Source organism: Chelonoidis abingdonii, chromosome 4 (assembly GCF_003597395.2).
Source record: "Chelonoidis abingdonii isolate Lonesome George chromosome 4, CheloAbing_2.0, whole genome shotgun sequence".
Classification (NCBI taxonomy): domain Eukaryota; kingdom Metazoa; phylum Chordata; order Testudines; family Testudinidae; genus Chelonoidis; species Chelonoidis abingdonii.
The window spans coordinates 75,835,916-75,851,880 of NC_133772.1; the positions used below are offsets into that span (position 1 = coordinate 75,835,916).

A 15,965-nucleotide genomic window follows, 5' to 3' on the forward strand; every position below is an offset into this window, starting at 1 on the left:
CACTTCTGATCTGCTGAGGGTCATAACTCGCAGTATAGTTAGTGCCCACATGGATGAGTAGCAGTCAGAGGGCTGGATGTGTACGGGGAGACTTTGGCAAACCAGTAAAGTGCCTAAAACCACTATGGCTTATTGTTAAAAAGCAACCTAGTCAGCAAGCTGTAAATTGATCATTCAGCAAACTCAGCTTGACCAAGGCAGGAGCAGAAGGGGTTTTGGGTGCCACTGAAAGGGCAGCTTGACCCCGCGTCCTTCCTGATAAGACTTGTCTTGAAGTTGTTGATACATGCATTTTAAAAAGAGCAGGAATGTTTATTGGGGACTCAGAGCTGCAGACCCTGGAAAACCCATACCTGGTTAATCAATAGTCAGAAGGAACCTCTTGCTTGAAATTGCTTACTTGACAAGGTTTCTTTAAGGGATATGTCATTCTATTACTAATGTATAAATAAAGGGAAAAAGCTTGAGATAGATGGACTCGTTAGGGAGAGTCCAAAAGAGTCCCCACTAGATACATCTTGCGGTCCCCACCGGCAGATGGAAGATTTGGCCACCAGAGGGCTGCCGCTGTGTCACTTGAGAGCCACACTCAGCTTTGGTAATTATCAAGAGTTGGGGGTGTTTTACTAACTTGTTGCGAACATATGTAAGTGCTTGAGACTAAGTAAAGTTTAACGTTAAGTGAAAGCACTCTTGTGTTGTCCTGTTTGTGCCAGTCATCTATCGGTCAGACGGCCGTGTCTCCCTTGATTTATTTCCTGACACCACCTCGCACAGAGTAAAGTTACCAAGAGCTTTGGATTGAAAGAACCCCAGGTAACAGATGATCCTCGACAATCCTTCAGTAAGGTCTCTGATATAGGCCCCTGGCAGGCACCATACCTCCCAGGATGCTGTGTCAGGGTGACAGATGGGTGCCTCTGTCCCCCTCAGAAGAATCACCAACCACCACTACCCTACATTTCCCTCTGGGAGTGGGGGCTGTGATCCTCCTAGCCTTGGTGATACATGGCGTCTCCTCCTCCTCTGGGTGTGATTCCTCATTGCTTGTTGCCAGGGCAGCATATCGCTTTTCTATCAGCGTGGTGGATGGGTTTGGGAGTAGTGGTGGAGCACTGCCTGCTGCCAGAAGTAACCAGCAGCCAGTGTATTCCCTGTGACAGAGCCATATACTCCTCCCCCGGTGGTGTGACAGCAATCCTCTGTAGCTGGATAGCTTCCTCAGCTACATTTGAATACTCTCAAGGAATTCCTCATGGGCACAGATGCTCTTCAGCCCAGCCACCACCTCCTGTAGCTCTCCCACCTGCTTCCTGAGAGTCCACCAGCAGGCACCTTTTGCACTGGATGGTTCCCCTCCCACCCCCCTAAGCCAGGCTTTGAGAGTGGGAAATGCAGGCCACAGTCTCTGCAAATCCACACCAGGATCTGGGTAAAGGCATCCATGGTTAGGTTGTCTGGATACAGGTGGAGGGGACAGGAGCGACGTTCGCACTGGTGATGCAACCCTTCCTAATCATAGCGACTATATTACAACTCCCTCTTTCAAATTCCTCTGTTTGCTAGGTCCTCTTGGTCACTTAGCCTCTTGCTTTTAAGGCCTTCTCTCCTACGTCAGCCCTGCCCCGTTGTTAATCACACAGGGGAGGATGATCACAAGGCTGATCAAGGATGAGCCAGGGAACAAAGACTCACAGTCCCCAGACACACAATCGCAACTGACCCAATAACTGAAATAACCTGAAAGAGAGAGAAACACAAACAGCCAAACAAACTCACCTACACTCCAAAGTTAGTACTCGCACCTTGTTCAGTCAGCAGGGGGATCTCCTTGTCCCTGTCTCAAACTTCCCTGTTTGTGGTCCAATTTGCTAGCTCCCTTGGTCACTTAGCCTCTGGCTTTTAAGGCCTTCTCTTCTAGGTCAGCCCTATCACACATCGCATCCTTTTGACAGCAGCCTACCTATCGCACACCCAGAACATGATTGCCGATGCTCTCATCAGAAACTTTGCAACCAACCACGAGTAAGAGTTGTACAACTCTGATCACTGACATCTTTGGTCAGTGGGGGAACCCCCGTGAGGGATCTTTTTGCATCCCACATCAACACTGAATGCACCTGTATTGTTCCAGGGGAGGAATTGGAGCTCAATCACAGGGAGAGGCACTAGTCATTGGTTGGTCGGACCGGATGAACTACACCTTTTATCCCCTTGCCCCTCCTACCACGAGTAATTTATAAGATCAGATGAGAGAAAGCAACAACCATCCTGATCGCCCCCTTCTGGCCTCATCAATTCTGGCTCCCACTTCTTCCCTGCATGTCGAAGCACCCTCCACTCATGCTTCAAATGTTCCCAGAGTTACTAACCCAACACAAGGGCAGACTCAGACACCCCAACCCACACACACTTTGACTGACAGCTTGGTTTTTGGATGGACACTTCCACTAGCAATGAGAGAGGTCCTTTCAAGCAGCAAAAAGAGACTCCACAAGATGCTTTTGTTGCACCAAATGAACACATTTCACTTCTTGGGCTACACAGCAGGGCCTTATCCCTGAAGCTATGGGCATCCCACTACTCTTTTTTTCCATTTGTCATATGCTAGGAAACTGAGACACAGGAAAGGGACAGATGATTTCTTTCAAGAAACACAATTACAAGGTAATTGTTCCATTCTTTGCTGTTATGTTTGGAAGAATTGCTTTTCTTCTGCCACAGTGGCTGAGATTAGCAAATTACTCTCCTGAGGTCTATAATCTGTAGAAGGGCCCCATCTGCAACTCTGAGATTCTCTCCCCTTCAACATATGTTAGTTTCATCTGCAACATCCTTCAGGAATGAGTTGGTGTCCTTAGCTAACTAGACAGAAGATGGAGGAGAGTGTTTGACTCTCACTCAGCTTACCTGTGGAGATGTCAACATTTACAAATGCAGCGAAATATTCTTAAAGGAAAACTCCTCCTCCTTTGTTCTGTGTTTTGGCATGTGAGGGAAGTAGGTATAAGTGTTGTGCCAGGCCACTTCTCAGTGCTGTTGATTGGGTCGGGGAATGGAAGTGTGAGAGAGCCACCACTGATTACTGCAGGCACTATGTTTACTGATACTATTATTTATTTTATTTTTTTAATCAGGGATAGAGGGAAGAGAGTGAGTGATGGTTTCTTCACTTCAGGCTTATTTAAAGCGTGTTGTCTATTCTTGAAATTCCTATTTTCAGTTATTTAAGGCTCTCTGAGAAGCTCTGGGTGCCAGAAAAGTAAAATCTTGTACAAATATCTGTCTTCAACGATTTAGAAATACATATTTAATTCATTTGCAGAGTAGAAGTGGCTAAATTCCTGCTTGTTTAATCTATGTAAAATGAATGTGCTATTTTTGGTTGCAAAATAACTTCCAATAAAAATTGCTGACAGTTCCTTTTTGCACCTTATTATATTTTAAAGTCAGTGTTTGATTGTGGAACTACCAGTCATAGAAGATCTGAAGTTCTCTACCTCAAGTGAGGAAAAGGAATCACTTTGTTGAGTAAGAGAATACCAGGGTTAGCCAACTTACATAGGAATAATGTATAGGCCTGATTTTATTTATTTTAAATAGGGTAGATGCATGATTGCATGTCTCTTGTGGGGTGCATTCACCACATATGCAAATCTGGCAGTGGAACATGGAAATACTCAACAAGCTACTTGCATATGCAGATACCACTGGGCCCATGCATGGTACATGGCAGCTGTTTACAATTGCATATCTAACTTGTTTAAATTAGAGATATTTTAGTAACTGACTTGGGTCTGGTCTAGATGGCTTGGTAAGCTTTTCTTCTAAACGCTAACCTAATTTATACATGTGACTTGAAGTTGTAAAATACATGGACCCATCTGTCATGCAGTAAAATCTGGGTTTTTTTCCAGCACTTGCATATGCTTAGGTAGATCTCTATAGAGATAATATTGTGTGGGAGTATATACTCTTTGCTTTGTGTGTGGGCTGAGAAGTTCAGTGAGATGACCACTTAATAGAAATGAGGATGGATGCTACGAATTTAACAAAGCATTGGGTATAAGTAGGATTTTTACTAATGTACTAGTGTTGTTGACATGATCAGTGAAAGAAAATAGCAAAACAGACGTAATTTTTTTCTTGGCTTCAGCTCTGTTGACGCAGCTCTGAAGCAGCTGCTGCTATCTGTAGTTTATCTTTTTTTCTCTAGAGCTGATTTTTTTTCTTGAATAATTGAAGTTAAAGTAAATGGTAAATTTTATTTCACTTTACAATATGAATAAAATGGATTAGTTTCTTCATTGATCTGTACAGCCTTGTTCTTGTAAGGCACGATCCTTGCAGCTGACACCTTTTGTGTCTTACTTGGGTGAAAAAGAAACAAAGGAGAAATATGGTTTGGAAATCTTATGGTCCTAAAAAATGTTGGAGTTGGTGAGTAGCCTTGGGTTATTACAGCACTGACAGAGTGTTAAATTGCAAGTGGTGTGTTCATCATTTCGGAGTGAGTATGGAAGGAGGGGGAAACAGCAGGGTCTGTTTGCTGTATTAAGCTGTGAGATGGTGTCTTGATAATCCTTACCAATTTCCTTCCTTTATCACGTTTTCTTCCATAGGATGTTGTACTTGTAAACCTCCAACTGAGGAAGAATGAACAGTGGTGTTCTTCAAAGCCAGCAAATGCCACTCTTGTAGTAGACAAACTAGTATAAAATTGGCATTTCTGTGAAAGCAGAACTGGAAAAAATTCAAATCTCTAAACAACTTCACTTTTGCAAAGAGAGAAACAATTTTAAGTGTTGCCAGTTTTTTAAACGGAGAACTAAACTGGCAGATAGCTACTGTACCCTTCTATAAGAGGCTAAGTAAATCAGGCATTTAGTGAGAAGCCATTTTACTGGACTTTGTTATATATCAGCTCCAGTCCTTTTTCCCTTTGGACTAGAGAGGGGCCTAAGCCCCAAAAGTTAAATCTGCAACCAGATTTGAACCTCCAGTAGTTCCAAGTGGTTTGGATCTTCTCTTTTGTATTGGGGACATCTTTGTTCTGAACTTGCATCTCACTTGTATAATGCACTATGAATCTACGGTTTTGCTGTAATCTACAAACTTTATTTGAAAACCAGTTTGTCTTTTTTTAAAAGTGTAAGATGTGTAAATAGTCCTCTAGAAACTCCTGAGAAATATTGACAAACTACGTACATTTTAGTTTCCACTTTGATATATACTATTTGTCCTCCCCCTTCTCTGTAGGCTTTTGTGGATTTCTTCTCTCGAGGCCTCCATGCAGAGTACAAGAGCAAGGGCATCATTGTACAGGTGAGTGGAGTTTGTTTCATTTAAGTATCCCTGTTATTGTATGGTTACCACAGTAAACAGTTGCTGTCTTGGCAACAAAAGGAAATCATCCCATTCACTCAAAAATGTGACGATGATAAACCATTAAAGATACATTTTCCTTTTTTTGTTTGTCCCAGTGTCAGTTGTTTCTGAACTCTTTCTGTTGAAATTAAGTATAAATGACTTAAAAACAAAAACCAAAGATGAGTGTTACAAATCATTCAATATTAGAAGATCAATGTAATTGACAGCACCTGTTATGATTTTAGCTACAATATATTCCATAAAACTGATTGTAGTTACGTACTAGACTAGTTACAACATTCCTTAATCTCCTAGTATGTTTGTCATGACATTATGCACCAGAAATCCAGTAGCTAACCACGCTAAGGACTAGAACACAGAACCTAAATATCCTTTAGTTTATCACTAGTTAGGAATGATGCTGGCAACTTTAAAAAAGTTTGTAACAGTAAGATCTCTGCACTCGCAGTTGCTTACGCTACGGGGAAACGTAGCAGGAAGAACAGCTTTGCAAGGGGGGAATAGGTTCATTTTGAATATCAGATTCCAGTTGTATAACTTCATAACTTGATATTGGTTTTACCTTGTTTAACAGGTTTTTATCTTTGCCCTCTAGTTTACCAGCAGTAGCTTAGCTGTGTTTACAGTAGACCAGTGAACCATCTGGGTACAAATTAAGAAAACCAGAGCTTAAGAGCACTGAATCAAGCTTTGTGACGCTGGCTTTGTTTGCAGGACCATGTGCAAACCTTTCTGTAGTTCTGTTTCTCTCACTCCTTGTGGGTTTGCTTTGAGTTTCAGAATTGTTTGAACTCAAAAACTCAAAGCAATACTTGCATGACACAAAGTTTTGCTTGGTTTTGTGTGTCACAACCAATGATTTTTTTTTCCCCATGGTTTTCACCCCAGAGCATAAATCATCCCAGGGTTGTTGAGAGTTTCATAAGGCCCTATCTACTCTACAGTTACAGATGTTATGTTTGTAAACAGTTTGGAACACTCATCTGATCTGGTTACAAACATGGTTGAGTTGCGTCCATAGCTACCACTTTGCCTGCCCATATTTTGTGTAATGTGATGTTAGAAAATCATAGTGGGTTTCTTAGTGCTTTAGCGGCAGTTAATGCTCAGAGGACATACATGGGGAATATCAGGTGCAACATATGAGGCAATCTACTCTGGAATGTCCTACCACAGAAAACTGGGAGGAAAGGAGGACTGACTAGGCAGGTTACACAATCAGGGAAGCAATGCTACATGATGCAAAAAAAATAGAAATATTTTTTTTAAAAATCTTTCAAACAAGGTACAGGAGAACAGTTGTGAGCTGCCAGTGTTAGTGAGTATTAGCCATGAAGTGTCTGGACACAAAGTAGGTTTTCACTAATTGGTTAAAAATGTCTAAAATTTGTTGAGTACACGTGTCCTTAGGCAAGGAACATCTTGTCTGTTTCATGGATTTTCCTTTTTAGAGCATAATAAAAACATATTACTTGAAATGCCTTTTGTCCTTATCTCTCAACAGTACTGTGCGGACAGTACTAGGAAAAGGACAACTGATTCAATAAGCTATTGCATGCAATGTCCTTACAATGGCTTCCTTGTTTAAACTGTGGCAAATTGCTGGCACTATTATGATGGGTCTCATGCTTTCTCTTGTTTGGGGAGGGTTCAGGGAGCCATTTCTTCCCCCTAAATTGGAATATTAATTGCCCCACTAGTGTCCTAGTGGAGAGCAAGGGACCTGGGCCTGCCCTCTACTCCAGGTCCCAGCCCAGGGGCCCTGAGGATAGCGGTGACCCACTTGAACTGATGGTTCCTTCCCCTGGGCTACTTCCCTCTCCTGTCCTTCAGCTGTGGGGGGCTTCCTCTGCACAAGCCAGGTGCATCTTACCTAGGTCTAGGACTTCTTAGCCCACTGCAGCACTTCTCCAAACTGTCCTCTGCTTCCCTTCAAACTGCTCTCTGCTCCAGCACCAATCCTTTCTGCTCCTACTCTCACACTGTCTGATTGAAGCATGGGTTTTTATCATGTGACTGGCGTCAGGTGCTCTAATTGGCGTCAGGTGCTCTAGTTAATCTATAGCAAACTTTCTTCCCCTTACAGGGAATAAGGTTCCCTTCTAACCTCTCCTGCTGCCCTCTGGCCATGCGGTATCACAAAACCTATGCTAAACTTTTTCTTAAAATTCCCAACTGTTGCTACCACTGGTGCACTTTCAGTAGGAGTACCAATGGTGAAACTTTAGTGTTAACAAGACACTGGCAGCTGATAATGTTTTTAAGTATTGTTGCGCAGACCAGCTCTGAGCAGGAATAGATGACATGGTAATGAAAATGCAGTCAGGATGACACTTTTACACAGTCAAGAAAACTTACTGTAAACACTAGAGAGCCCCCCGGGAGTGTAGCTTCTAAAATTTTCTAGCACTGGATGTAGAGAAGCTGAGAAAGTGTGTATTTTGCAACTTAAACTTTACTGAAAGCTGTTTGTGTGTTAGGTTTGCTTTTCTTCCTGCTAAAAAAGTTTTCCCCTAGCTACCAGCGTGTTTTCCTATAGACTTTGATATCCCAAATGTGTCAAGGTAATGAATAGCGTCAGCCTGGCTTCTCTTCTCTGGTATGCCGGCTGTGGGCTCTCTGTTGTTGGTAGCTCTCCATCTCCTCCCTAAATTTAAATTTAATAGCCATTCTGAGTTTTGTGGTCTAATAGCTGGTGATCAGAATTTCTTATGCTAATTGTACTAAGTTATTGGTCTTCTTTCTTCCCTTCCCCAGTCTGTGCCCCTGTGCCTACCACTAATGAACCTTAAAAGCATATCTTTAAAGCTTGGCCAATGTGTCTCCTTCATTCCCTTAGGAGTACTTCAGCCTCTTGAGATCTGAAGTATGGGGTTCATTGCTACAACTTTCTCAATAGTGAATAGACTTTGAATTCCAGACTTGCATTTCTGCTTGAGGTAGCTGTTTGAAATGGCATGTCCTCAGCTTATGCCAGACCAATAGAAAACACTTGTGTGAAAAGCAGAAACACACAACAGCTTGTTAATATACAACTTCTGAAGCTCAGTACAAGTTGTAGCAATGCTGCCCGAGTGAAAATGCCTTCTCTTTGGAAGCCAGGTTTGATCAGTGTGGTTGTATTGTAATGCAGAGAAACTTTTAGGTTCAGAAACAAACTCCTCTCTGGCTCCAGAGGCCACTTCCAATCTTCAGCTGGAGAATAGCAACTACATAGCCTCAGGGTCAAGTGTTCCTGTGCATTTATGAAGAATAGGATGAAAATCTATAGTGGAAAGTAGTTGCCAAGACTGAAGGGAATATGGAAGAATCTATGGATTTCTCTCAAGACTAACTTGTGAGTTTCCTATTAATGGGGGTGCCCATGCTCCGTGGGATATCAGTCTGAAGGGTTAATTGGGTGTTTCTTCCTTCTGTTCATTCTATTCTTACTTTCTGCTTCAGAACAATAGGCAGAGAACAGCTTTCTGTCAATATTGGGCATTTTTGCATCTTTTTTCAAATACTTTTACACATATTTTAAAAGTATAAGAAAGGAAAAAATCTTAACGCTATTTACATTTCTTCCTAATACCTCTACTATAGTATCCAGGCAGTGGTATAGTACTGGTTTTTCTTTTACACTTTCGTCTTGTTTGAAGGATTTTCCTTGAATTATCTGAGATTTTCTTTTGTTGTTCTGTATAAGTAGTTGTTTTTTGGGGGGGGGGGGGGCATTAAAGAGGCTTTTTCACAGAACCCTGAAAGAACCTTGCTGTACCTCCCGGGTGGGTGGTAGTACCAGAAGATCTGAATGCAGCAGTTTCTTAACAAGCATCAGTATAAAAAGATTATGGTCCAATTAGTTTTCCTTCATATAGGGAGTGAGTGTGGTTTACAAGCTAGTGCATAAGACAGGGACACAGGACTCTGAGTTCTGTTCGTTGGTTTCCCACTGATTTATATGATCAGCTGCTCTACAGACTTTTCTGGTCTGAACAGTGTAGTGTCATATGCAAGCACTTAGTTTTACCCATAGCAAACCTTGCTTTGCTTACAGCCTTTCAATCTCTTGATCCCGGTTGAATAACACATACCTCTGAATAGTTTTACCACTTTTGTATTCCCTAGGAAAAATTAACAGCTGTTAAGACATATAACAGCATTATCCCAAACAAAAGATCACCTTCTTAGGGAGAGATGGTAGAGCTAATGTTTCTGAAGCATTTTTTTCCACTGTAGAATGCAGGAAATAAAATGTTGTTCCGTAGTCTTATAACTTTTAAGTACAGTGAAGTATTTAGAATAATGGCTAGAGAATGCTATATATAAACTATCAGCGGTACAGCTTATTCCCACTCGGTGCTCAGTTTCTCTGTGCAGACACTGAATTATCTTTTGGCGCCATCTAGTTGTGCATCTTAGTAGTGCAATTTGTACATAAATTTCTTCTGTTTCAGAATAGTTAAGATTGAAACTATATTTTGCCCAAATTTGCAGAAAGGTGTTCAGGAAAAAAAAGGGTATGTCTTAAAAGAAACACTTGCTTTATTTTACTTTAAATAGCTTGTCCTCAAAACTTCATATGAAACTTACTGGAAAGATGCTGCCAGGATTTACAGGCTGGAGACTTAAAAAGGGATTTTGGAGAATTTATTCATTGGTGAATATGGAATTGCCAAATAGTCAGTCAAGTTTCAGCAGACTTTTGAAAGGCAGCAGATGAAAAGTAGAACCTTTTTAATTTAAAAAGTACAGGCAAAGTGTTCAAACTTGGATGCCCAAAGTTAGGCACATACAATTCATATTTAAACACCTGAATGAGTGATGTGGTTTTACATAGATGCTGCTGACCTATAATGGGAGCTGAAGGCATTTACGCTTCAAAAATCAGATCACTTTTTAGGGTGAAAAATCGGGACGGGTGTGGGGAGTAATAGGTGCCTATATAAGAGAGCCCCAAAAATTGGGACTGCCCCTATAAAATCGGGACTTCTGGTCACCCTACCACTTTTATTAAAGTGCCTTTATACACATTGGAAAATTATGTGCTAAGTCTTTAACCCTTTTATTTCAAAGAGCCTTGAAAGTGTAAACTGATGACTGGGAGTCTTGTTATGATGACTTTAAAAAAATGCACCTGGAGGGAAGCAGAGAAAGGAGGAAATCCCAATCTGTATTATCCATTCTTTTCCCTGAATTCCCCAGTCAAGTCTTGTGTGCATGGGAATGTTTCAACCCACACAGAAACGTCCCCCTTGTGGAATGGAACACAACAACTAGCAATACTTTAGAATGGGAAATGGACTTCCTTATACAATTAAAGCAACAAGGAAATCTGGGAAAACAGAATGAAGTTACCCAAAATTGGAATTAGCTCAGAACAGTGGAGCTTACGCTATTCTCAAAGTTCCATAAACAAGCACAAGTACACTGATTTGAAATCCTCTGCAAGAGACTTACCCATCACCACACTCCTTAATGTCACGCTGCGGCATTGGTTTGGTATCAGCTCTGCCTACTGAATCATGAGGCCCACTACTGTATCACCTGGATTCTCCCAGCAGTTCTTCTGTCTAAGTACTGGTCGGGACCAATCCTCTTTAGCTTGTGAAATCTAACACCACCATAGCCCTAGCTTATATGGCTGTGAATTATTAATTCTCTTGAATCCTGATTGTATTTATTTGTTTGTATATATGTATGTACGTAATATACACATGCATACACATGATAGCTTGTGATTTCACGAAGAGGTGATCTGATTTTTTTTCTTTTTTTAAATTTAACTAAAGTTCATACTTTTTTTAGAATCCAGTACTGCTAGCTACAGGTCACCTAATGTACTGTATGAACTTTGTTGCTTCTTGCCATCTTCAGTAGATGTATGTGGAAACTGTCTGAAAACACACTTGGGACTATTTGGGGAATCTGTTTTTACAATTTATGATTCTGATAATGCTACAAAGTTTGTTAACATATTCATAAATGATCTGGAAAAAGGGGTAAACAGAGGTGGCAAAATATGCAGATGATACAAAACTACTCAAGATAGTTAAGTTCTAGGCAGACTGCAAAGAGTTACAAAAGAGTTTCACAAAGCTGGGCAACAAAATGGCAAATGAAATTCCGTGTTGATAAATGCAGAGTAATGCACATTGGAAAACATAATCCCAACTATATATATAAAATGATGGAGTCTGAATTAGCTGTTATCACTCAAGAAACAGATCTTGGCGTCATTGTGGATAGTTCCCTGAAAATATCCACTCAGTGTGCAGTGGCAGTCAAAAAAGCAAACAGAATGTTTGGCATCATTAAGAAAGGGATAGATAATAAGACGGAAAATATCATATTGCCTCTATATAAATCCATGGTACACCCACATCTTGAATACTGCATGCAGATGTGGTCGCCCCATCTCAAAAAAGATGTATTGAAATTGGAAAAGGTTCAGAAAAGGGCAACAAAAATTATTAGGGGTATGGAACAGCTTTTGTATGAGGAGAGATTAGTAAGACTGGGACTATTCACCTTGCAAAAGAGATGACTAAGGAGGGATATGATAGAAGTCTATAAAATCATGACTGGTGTAGAGAAAGTAAATAAGAAAGTGTTATTTACTCATTCTCATAACACAAGAACTAGGGGTCACCAAATGAAATTAATAGGAAGCAGGTTTAAAACAAATAAAAGGAAGTATTTCTTCACACAATGCATAGTCAACCTGTGGAACTCTTTGCCAGACGATGTTGTGAAGGCCAAGACTATAACAAGGTTAAAAAAAGAACTAGATAAATTCATGGAGGACAGGTCCATCAATGGCTATTAGCCAGGATGGGCAGGGATGGTGTCCCTAGCCTCTGTTTGCCAGAGATTAGGAATGAGCGACAGGGAAAGGATCTTTTGATGATGATCTGTTCTGTTCATTCCTTCTGGGGCACCTGGCATTGGCCACTGTTGGAAGACAGGATACTGGGCTGGATGGACCTTTGGTCTGACCCAGTATGGTGGTGGTTATGTTAAGAAATTGCAGCGTCAGGGAAGGCCTCTGTGTAAATGTGGAATCCACCTTTTGCTGAAAAGGCTGTAAGCATGTCTCTCCCAGGCCAGGCACAGTGGTGAGTCATTAAAATTGAATAGCTATCTATTCAGGTGGAAGGATCTTGAGGACAACAGTTTACCTGGAGCCTCTGAGAACCAGTTTTCTCCTACCTAGCTTGTGGAGGCTGGTGATATGAAAAGTGGAAAAACACCAGCAGTAGAACAAAGGAACCAAGTGTTGATAGTGAGACATATAAACTCCAGGGACTTATTGAACAGGAAGCTTTGGACAGGAAAGAAAAAATAGAGGTAGGCTTTTGTAGCATGGGTCCTTTTTAAATGCTGACCAGCCAAGGTCAGAGACAGCTAGCTGACGTAGAGAGAGGCTCCATGCTTTTGAAGGGAAGGCTATAAGGGAAGGAAAGATCCTTGGTGCACCGGAACAGTCTGTTCAGGCCCAAAGAATTCTGCATAGTGATGAGGAAACTGAGGTAAGGGAAATAGATACAGGCATGTCTTATTTTCTTGAGATCTGTGTGTGTCATGCTGTTAAGTAAAGAGCAATGGTCTTCATAATCCTGTGGAAGTCTGTCTGTCTGGAGTTTTCGGGGAAAGGTTGTGTTTGAGCTACTGGGAGGAGCAGAGGGGGACGGCAGTGGTCCTATGGGCTAGGCAGTTGGACTGCAGGGTCTCTTCTCTCAGAAGCAAGTGCTAGCTAGACAGAGGCGCGCTATACTTGGAGAGCACAGCTAGAGACCCCAAGCCAGGATGTACAGTATGAGCTTTGTTTCCTCTTGCCATGTTCAGTAGATGTACATGGAATTTTATTGAAAATGCACTTCGCTTACTGTGATCTCTTTTCCTACCTGCAGAGTATTCTACCATATTTTGTGGCTACAAAAATGTCTAAAATCCGCAAACCAACCTTCGATAAGCCCAGTCCTGAAACATATGTAAGAGCTGCCCTTGGTACGATAGGCCTGCAGTCCCAAACCAACGGATGTCTGCCCCATGCCATTCTTGTAAGTTACCTTCAAAAAGGGGATGTTACTCATTTTGTGTGGTGCTGAGTATGTTCTGCATGTACTCTGACCATGGAGGAAAAAGAATTACATTAGTTACGTTTTTTAAAATCTTGAGACTGACAGTTGTTCTTTCGTACTTAGTCCTAAATTTGTCACATTTGAAAATGTAGAAGAGATTAATTTTAAGTTCATTTGGTGCAGGTGATAACAGTTGGAGTTTTTTCTTTTAATTTCTTAGGGCTGGATCTTGTCTCTTCTTCCCACCTCAGCAGTCATCAACTTGACAATGCAAAAACACAAGCAATTACGGGCTCGCTACTTAAAGAAAGTGAAGGAAAACTAAGTTGCAGCAACTTGATCAGATGTTTTGACACAATTCAGCACCAAATAGACTTAATCACGTTTAAAATTTTCTCTTGCAGTGTTTACTTTTTAATGGGACCAAACACCAATTTGGGGTGGGATTATGATATAACATGATTTCTTTCTGGCCTCGACTTTCCAATATTGATTTCAAAATATGCTTGATTTGTTGGTCATATGTGACTATGTGATACTAACTGGATTTAATCATTAGCTTTATGTAATGTATTTATACCAATGAATAAGGAATTGTATCCCAGTGCAAGTAGCTTGGTGATAAAAGAAAAACCCACAATAAAGCAAGACACAGTGCTAGAGGATCTTAAACTACATTATTGAAGTCAGATGGCCTGTGCTTAGTTAAAAAGAAAAATGGAAGTTGAGGCCATCACTTTAATTTTTTCATGTTGGAAAAGGCCAGTTATACAACCACCACCTGTTTTCTGAGTTATGCTTGTTTGGGTGAAGGGAAGAATGGTGGCAGTTTGTCTTTCAAGTATACTGCTGGGAGAAAACATGATTATAAAAAAAGAAAGCTAATGTTCATTGATGTAGCCACTCCCCAGCTCAGCTGCAGAGCGCTTGCTAGGACGCTATATGGCTTGTCTTCTCGTGATGTCTCCCCATGTCTCACTTAGCAAGCTGTATGTGTATTGGGACACCAGGGAGAAGTACGTGTAACTTCACCTGGACAGAGCTGCCTGGCTGCTATGGATGAGTCTCCAATAAAACCATTTCCCGGCTAGTGTCAAGTTAACTCAGCTGAGAAAGACCACCCATTTTTAGTTATTTTTTGTTTTACATCCTAAAAGACCACTCGTACACTAGATGAAAGCTACTAAAATGGATTCTTGAACCAACATTTGATTGTTTTGTGTAAATTTGAAGGATATACGGTCATCTGTTTTATGAAGTGGAGGGAAGTGAGCCAAAGTATACAGTGGGAGTGATTGCTATATATATTTTAACATCCTAAAACCACAATTGTTTAAATTCTTGCATCTTGAATATTAATGCTAACTTTTTCAAAAATATATTGTCTTCTGGATTTGTAACGACCTTTTTAAAAGATTGATGCCTGCTGTAATCTGTAGACAGTTGTAGCACAATGTAGATAAATGCTACCAGTTACACGCTGCTTGTTGGTTGATCTGTAAAACATAGTATTAGTACTTGAAATGCAGATCTTGAAATTCAGTGCTGTCTTTGTTAGGGCTGTTGGTTAAACTCTTTTTCTGGCACGTGCACTAGTCTGTTCTCCACTGTGGGCCTGCTGATATAAGAAGCTGAATCTTTGAAACCAACGTCTAAAAATGAATGTGCAATTTAAAAACAATAAACGCATTTAAATGTAGAGAAACTGCAGAATCAAGTGCTTCAAAAGTTTGTTTCTAGGCTGAGCCATGAATGTGTTTTTACAAGCGATTTTTACACCATGAAAAAAAATCTACTCTGGGAGGGGAGTGTGTTTCTGGATTACAAAACAGTGGATTGCTAAAATATTTGATAATTTTTAATAGGATATGTGAAAGAAAAGCCATCACGGTTGGCACCGTTGGGTTGAAAATTTTAGCCCAGACAGAATGCTCCATTGAGGCTGCACTATCCTTATCTCACCATGGGGGAACATTGATCAGCGTGTGTGTGTAAAGTCTATACTGCCCGTGCCTGTGTCTGTTTGCTCTGTGGATAAAGATTTTGTTCTCCATTGACATCAAACTCTTTACCAGCCGTAAATATACTAAAACTGTACTTTAAAAGTAACTTACATGGGCAATAGCTTCATCATTTTTAGTGGAACTAGAAATTCTGTGATCTGGAGTTGTTTATTGCCCTTGAGAGAATAATTTAAAGCTCTGCTTTTAAGTTAAATGTGTTGTACTGAAGCATGAAGGGGCTAACATTTCTGTACATTGAAAATACATGAATACCGATGCAATGGTGCTGCTCAAGTATGAGATGAGGATCTTATTCCATAGCTTTTATTTTGGAGTGGAGGTAATTGAATGTGGGTGGATTAGATTGCATAAGGCCACAGTTTCTTGGCTTGCTTTGGAGAAGACATGGGGTTATTTGACTAACCAGTTCTGTGTATATTCTTTTTCTAACACACACAGAGGGAACTGAAATAGTTAAAATAAAAGATTTCTCCTGAACGGTTAA

General features: G+C 40.8%; 1 protein-coding gene across 3 annotated transcripts in view; it reads left to right on the forward strand.

Annotated features, from left to right (window-relative positions):
- The window catches only part of HSD17B12 (hydroxysteroid 17-beta dehydrogenase 12), a 192,258-nt gene extending 176,293 nt beyond the window's left edge, over positions 1 to 15,965 (forward strand). For 2 of the 3 annotated variants that reach the window (XM_075065267.1, XM_032790408.2), the window contains 3 exons: positions 5,260 to 5,325; positions 13,287 to 13,436; positions 13,678 to 13,870. In XM_075065267.1, the coding sequence (XP_074921368.1) occupies positions 5,260 to 5,325; positions 13,287 to 13,436; positions 13,678 to 13,782 (321 nt within the window). In that variant the 3' untranslated portion in view covers positions 13,783 to 13,870. Of the gene's footprint in view, positions 1 to 5,259; positions 5,326 to 13,286; positions 13,437 to 13,677 lie in introns of all 3 variants that reach the window. The other variant, XM_032790407.2, reaches the window with a different exon arrangement.